Source organism: Suricata suricatta, chromosome 1, assembly GCF_006229205.1.
Source record: "Suricata suricatta isolate VVHF042 chromosome 1, meerkat_22Aug2017_6uvM2_HiC, whole genome shotgun sequence".
In the NCBI taxonomy this organism is placed as follows: domain Eukaryota; kingdom Metazoa; phylum Chordata; class Mammalia; order Carnivora; family Herpestidae; genus Suricata; species Suricata suricatta.
In genome coordinates this window covers 134,394,500-134,401,356 of record NC_043700.1, presented here as the reverse complement: position 1 = coordinate 134,401,356, position 6,857 = coordinate 134,394,500, and the positions used below count along the sequence as shown (strand labels likewise).

Below are 6,857 nucleotides of genomic sequence, written 5' to 3'. Positions count from 1 at the left end.
TAAAGTGCTCTGAAGCCAATTCATAAAATTTGCAGGGGGAGTTAAAAAAAAAAAAAAGAAAAAGAAAAAAGCAAGCTCAGCAATATTTGGGGACTTTTAAAACTGATGACACAGCTGACCTATTGGAGACACAGGCAGTGGGAGGGCCTTCACTGGTATAAATAAATAGGAATCTCTGTGCTCAGAACCCACAGTTTAGACTCAGAGTGAAGTCTGAACTCCACCTTGAGGCAGAATGAGGTTCTCCCCGGGATCTCTGCTTTTCGTGCTGCTGGTCTGCAGCATCCCTCCAGTCCATGGTGAGAACTTCCATTTATCTTCTCATTGTGCTTTGAGCAGAAAGAGTCTTCAGCCATTTTTTTAAAATTAGAAAATGGGGAGCAATATGACTGAAATGCGTGAGGGGAGACTACTCAAGTGCTGCTAAATTTCTAAAAGTAATGTGCTTAGAGATTTAACTCTTAGAAGTTAGGAGACACTTACGTTGTTAGGATTGGTATCCATAGACAGAGGTACTGAAGTCCAGTGTCCTTGTGACTTATTGGTTTGTCTATTCCTGGTCTTTTTCAGATTCAGTTCTGCTACAACATTCTTTCCATGTATATCTTCTTGGCTCTGCCTTTCAATGCTACTCCTTCTGACTAAACCCTTTTTTAGGGTTTAAAGATAATTGACCTCAACAGATTGGTCTCCTGCAAGGAACATTTGGTGCAATTCTATTTGGCTAGCTCTGACATGAGCCATTGTAAGCACGACTGGGTACTTAAGTACATGCTTTCTGCAAAGACGTAGACTTCCAAGTCTAAATGGGGCTACAATGTTTGTGTAAATAGATAAACATCTAGTTGAATTTGTAAGTTTTTATATAGCTGAGGAAATCTGAAGCATATGCAGAATGATATACTCTGCTCAGGTATAAAAGACAAATTTTTGCACTTAAGATGCAAGGGATTGTTTTACAATTATTTTGCTTTACATGTTATTTTTATTCTTCAAAAATGTCATCTCTCTCTCCTCCTCCATAAAGCTTTCCCATTGCCCTGTCAAGGTCCTCTGTTCCCGTGATGCAGTTTGGATCTTAGGTGTGAAATACAGAGGGGGGAGGGGGGAGGGGGGAAGACAGGTGGTGGTGATGGTGGAGGGCACTTGAGGGGAAGAGCACTGGGTGTTGTATGGAAAACAATTTGACAATAAAATATTATGGAAAAAAAAAAAGAAGGTGTGAAATACAACGTTCTGTGACATTTTAGTTTTATTCATTTATTTCCTCCACCAAGTTGTAAACGCCTGAGAGCTAGGGCCCTTTTATTTGCCCTAATGTGTCAAGCATGGGTTTAGGCACTGGGTTTAAGTGGGTAGAATTCATTAAAATAAATGAGATAGATTAATTTATAAAAGTATCTAGTACTAATGACTTCTGTTGTTGAATAAAAAGTCTTGAATTTTTATTATAAGCCTTTCATTGGTAATAATTTGCAACTGAGATGAAGGACCAGCATATTAAACAAAAACGAAAAATATCTTCCATGGTATTTCCTTGGAGAGACAAGGAGGGGGATGGTGAGCATGATAAAAACAGTTATTACTTCTCTGGGGATATTGTAAGGAATTTATGTCTTCGGCTTTTATATGCTTGGAGGGAAGATCAAATCAGTTGATTTTACACTGTATTAATTATAAGTGAGTTTTTAAGTCCCCAGAGCAGTGGTTCTCAAATTTTATTATATAGACAATCACCTGAGCACCAATATAATGCTATCACAAATTTCAATAGGTGTCGTGTTTATAGAAAGTTAATTTTATTTTTAAGGTTTTGATAGAAAATGTTTGAAAATAAGCCAAGACAAGCAGAAATACACAAACTAAAGGCATCTGGGTGAATGCTCCGACTTGAAATTTTTTAAATCTTCAGATGCACCATATGAAAGATTAGTAATTAGGGGCACCTGGTTGGCTCAGTTGGTTAAGCGGTCGACTAAGGCTCAGGTCATGATCTCACAGTTGGTGAATATAGAACCCCCATGTCAGGCTCTATGCTGATAGCTTGGAAACCTGGGCCCTGCTGCGGATTCTGTCTCCCTGTCTCTCTCCCCATCCCCTGCTGGTGCTCGCCTGTGCACACACACTCTCTCTCTCTCTCTTTCTCAAAAATAAGTAAACATTAAAAATAAATTAGTAATTAAATTCAAGTTATGAATTATATGCCAAAGGGATTAAATAACTGATTGTGTTTACAGGTGTTCTGGAGGCCTATAACACAAACTTAAAGTGCAAATGCATCCGAGAGACCTCAGCCTTTATCCCCCCCAACCTCATTGAAAAGCTTGAGATCTTGCCTCCTGGGAATGGGTGCCCAAACAAAGAAGTCATGTAAGTTGCAGGAGAAAAATGTATGTGATTCTTTTCTCCCAATGAAAATCAGATCAAATGTTGCCATGTAGTATTTCTTTAGTATTGTTGACATACAATGTTGCATTAATATGTACAGCATAGTATTCTTATTCAAGAATCTCAAAGGAATTGATTTTGAGAGTTGCTAATAATTCTCAAGCTAATAATGGGACTCAATAATATTTGTTAAGCGCCTACTTTGCAGCCGCCCTGAGCTAAGTGCTTTATGCACATTCATTCATCATATTCCCTTAACAGCCCTATTAAGTTACGTCCACTGTTATCACTCCTCTACATGTGCAGAAACTGAGGCTTAGGAGGTTAACTAACTGGCCTGAGGCATACCCTTAGAAAGGGACAGAATCAGGACTCCACCCAGGTGATCCCCCTCCAAGCCTCTTCTCTTTTCCACCAAATTCACATCACCAGCAGAAGCAGACACTTAGTTCCCCAAAAGTTACAGAGCAAGAAAATAAGTACCCACTGCAGTCCTTGGTCTGAACATCTATTTTATGAGATGGTCCCTTAGCTTTAAGATCTACCAACTTTAATACCATTACCGTTATGAAGAGTTAGGCTAAGGAGTCAGTCATGGCTGCAAGAAATTTAATAGGTATTTTCTTTAACTGAAATGGCATTGACCTCTTGTTTCTCTGACGCTTCCTTTTCAGTACTTTCAGAGAAATCTGTTGATACTTCTATCATTACATTTCCCTGGCACATCAAATGAGAATTTACACATTGCATGTAAAGCCCCTAGTATAGTGCCTGGCACAGTAAAAAATGTAATAAATGTTCAGTAAATGTTAGCTGTGATTATTATAGCATCACTGTGTTGAAACAATCAGGTTTGATGCTCTCTTTCTCTCTCCCATTCTCTCAACAGAAATAAGTTCTCCGTAGACAGGGATCAGATTTATTTGTTTCTCTACTCTCAATGCTTTAGCCCTTACCTGGCATAGAGCGGAGGTACAACCAATGTTGGATTGTTACACTGAATATTTTAAATAAGCCTAGAGATCTTTTGTGTATCACTACTTGGAACTTTGGTTTCTCTTTCCTAGATCTATCTTTATGAACCAAGCACCCACAGTACCTGGACGTATTAGGCACACTATCTTTCTCATTTACTGACTTCGCTTTCTTTAGCAGCTCTGCCCCTGGACTTCATTAGATATTTGATATGTTTGTAAGCAGCCACTTTTTGTCCCATTTTGATATGTGATTTGGGTGTCGCACTAGTTGTGTTCAACTTGTAAAAAGAAATATGGGATATCAAAAACATGTGCGAAAATTTTTCATTAAAAATGCATTATACTTTTCCTAATGTCTGTACTGATGAAAGTTCTAACTAAACCACAATTATTGCCCTCAAACTTAGAGATGTCAAGTCCAGCCATTACCTTGGGAGCAGTTCCTCTGGCTGCATAGAAACCTGAGACTTTCTCTCTCTCTCTCTCTTTTTTAGTACATTTCCTCTGTAATGAGTCTCTAACCTCTCAACTTGAGGAAGTAATGCACCCCAATTTTCTCTTCATTAACACCAAACATTTTGAAGTGACAAAAGCTTGATTTTATATCTTCTCACCAAATTCCATGTTTCTGAATTTTAGCCACATATAGAAATAAAAGCTGGAAATTATGAGAAACACAGCAATCAGGGTAAAAATGCTGTGAGTCCAGATGGTCACAAATCTATCTTCCATTATGAACTCAAAAACCAAATTGGAAGGCTTTGCCCAAGAACCCAAAAATGCTACAACCTCTGACCTCTCTAAGATTCATTTACAAGGGTGGAATTTCAAAGCTAGATGGACAGATCCTTGGTATCTGTAGTTTCATAGCTAAGGTAAAGGTGAAAAACTTATTTTGTTCAAAGTTCACCCCAGTAGAGGGTTAAGCGTCCCAGTTCGCTATCACCTGGGAGACAGTACATCTTTCACTGCAGGTGAAACATTCAGCACTGTGTCTGCCACTTGTTGATAACCATTCGGATTCTCAAGAGTGGTGGCTAAAAGTGTGGGTTTTGGAGGCAGATAACCTTCATTTGAATGCTGCTGTGCCCTTGCATTTGTTGCACACTCTTGGACAAGTTATTTAAACGCTAAAACCTCAAGTTCCTCATCTAAGGGTCAGGAAATAATAGTTCTCTAGCAAAAGATTTGTGTGAGATTGAGCTACCTGCTGAGTATAATGACTGGCACATTGTAAGTGCTTGATCAGTATTAGCTATTAATTATTGTTGCTGCTTTTGTTGTTGTTGAATCTCTCAGAGCAGTGAAAGCCTCACTAACTAACTAACTAACTCAACAAAATGCCTGTGTCACTCGGAATGATAAGCTCTGTAACCTCTCCCACATTACATTTCATTGAATTTGTTTTTCAAATAAAATTTTCTCAAGAGAGTGTTTTCTATAGTTTATTTTGTTCTCCCAAGCTCAACAGACAACCACATTTTAAAAATAATGTGATATAGATTTAGAAGTGAGCCAATCTTAGAGTCAGCCATTTGGTCCACCTCCAATTCATGTAAAGATTGTCAGCAAAGCATTAACCCCTGACATGTAAGACTCTGTTAACCTCATCTTCAGCTCCTCTGGCTCACAAGCGACCATTCCACAAATGAACTGGTTTTCCTGATTCCTCAGACCTCATGCTACAAATCACCTACTTCAGATCCCAAACTGCCCACCTCCAATTTCACTTAATCTGGGAATATTTTTCTACTCCATTCTCCTTAAGTGCAAGATTGACTAAAATGTAACACTGTTTTATTTTTATTTTCTTTCCCCCTAGAGTTAAGAAGAAGAATATGTCAGTTGTATGCTTGAACCCTCGAGCTAAATGGGTACCAAAATTTATAAATATTTTATTGAGGTAAGTCAGACATACCAAGGGTTTTCAGATTCCAATTGGTACTGAAGAGTTTTCTTTTCATGGGTAGTCAAAATGGGGACCATTTTAATTATTTATTTTTTTAATGTTTATTTATTTTTGAGAGAGAGAGAGTAGGAGGATGCAACTGGGGCAGGGGCAGAGAGGGAGGAGGACAGAGGATCTGAAATGGGCTCTGCACTAACAGTAGACAGCCTGGTGCATGACTCGAATCCACGAACCAAGAGATCATGACCTGAGCCGAAGTCAGATGCTTAACTGACTGAGCCACCTAGGAACCCTTAAATGGGGACCATTTTAAATGCATGAGAAATTCCTAAGACAAATATCCATTCTTCACTATTATTACTTTTTAGATGAGTATGGGTGACTCATTACAGTAGCTCAATAAACTAAATAGAAAGCCAGTGTGCACAATAATCCTTGTTTGACATCTTTAAGGGAAAACTAGTTTTTAGTAAGCCTCTCTGTGAACATGACTCTCTTGTTCTTATTTTTATTTCATAGTAAACGTGCTGCTTCAACTCCATCAGCTCCAGTGTTTAAGAAAAGGGTCAACTGATGCCAATATCCCTACTAAGGACACCTGCCTACCCCCTCCTCCTGCTCTGGGTTTTAGTTTTGTATTTGGCTGAGTCTTTCCAAAAAAAATGAACTTCCCCATACAAGCAAGCATGAAAATATATGTAAAATAAGCCTACAGAAGCTGATGGGCCAACTTGAGCTTTTTAAAAATCATAGTACCCTATATACTGGAACTTTGCATTCTTATAAGTCAGGAGGAAAGTTTCCTTGAGGATACTTAGTGCTAAATCACATCAATTTCTTTCAATAGCATACTAAATTTTTATGCTAAATTTTCCTGGAAAATAAGGGAATAAGAATTTAAACCTCAAATCTGAATATGTGGCTTGAATTAAGAAGGAAATGATGGAATTCATTTCAATCATTTCACACCGTAAGGAAAGCAAGCTTCCATAAGAGAATGAAACCTGCCTGGGAAACCCAGGGGATTTTACAAGAGACAGAGGGCTCTCATAGTAGCTATCTTACATTTAAAAGCTCACTATTGAGAAAAAAGGAATCCTTTTCATTCAAAATAGTTCTTTTGTGAAATTTACTGTGATGGACAAAAACTAATAACATTCAACAATCTCCAGACTTATATGTGTAGAATATTCAAGAAAAGCATTTAAAGCTGATATTCAGATGTCTCCTTTCATACATTTGCTTTGTCAAACTTTTCTTACATATCTTTTGCACAGACTTTTTCCCCCCCTGGTCTTTGGTACCCGATTCTTTAATGCTTCCTATTAATCTAATGCTATTCAATAAACTCAAGTAAACATTTTACTTAACTATGACGAACTCATTCTTAACAGAGCATTTGCTCGAATTTAGACATTCTCTGACTCATCACAATGAAAAGTAGGACTTCATCATATTAATTTTTGTTTGCATGATGCTTGCCTTTTAGAGTTGTTTTAAGTTACATGGCAATGGGTAAGTGAAGTTATTCCTGATATTAACACAGGGAGAAAATGCTGGACTACCAGAGCCTCTTTTCCTTG

At 38.0% G+C, this 6,857-nt stretch overlaps 1 protein-coding gene across 1 annotated transcript; it reads left to right on the top strand.

Moving 5' to 3' along the window:
• Nucleotides 1-206: 206 nt before the first annotated feature.
• On the top strand, nt 207-6,644 carry CXCL13 (C-X-C motif chemokine ligand 13). Its single transcript, XM_029944494.1, has 4 exons — nt 207-299; nt 2,238-2,370; nt 5,188-5,268; nt 5,794-6,644. The coding sequence occupies exons 1-4, from the start codon at nt 236-238 to the stop codon at nt 5,846-5,848; spliced, it is 333 nt and encodes a 110-aa protein (XP_029800354.1). The 5' UTR covers nt 207-235; the 3' UTR covers nt 5,849-6,644.
• Nucleotides 6,645-6,857: the final 213 nt, after the last annotated feature.

Bases quoted from the DNA above. Each gene is read 5' to 3' on its own strand.
- CXCL13 (XM_029944494.1), top strand. From the start codon at position 236: ATGAGGTTCTCCCCGGGATCTCTGCTTTTCGTGCTGCTGGTCTGCAGC. The intron at 300-2,237 runs GTGAGAACTTCC...TTGTGTTTACAG, and splicing joins CAGCATCCCTCCAGTCCATG to GTGTTCTGGAGGCCTATAAC. The intron at 2,371-5,187 runs GTAAGTTGCAGG...CTTTCCCCCTAG, and splicing joins TGCCCAAACAAAGAAGTCAT to AGTTAAGAAGAAGAATATGT.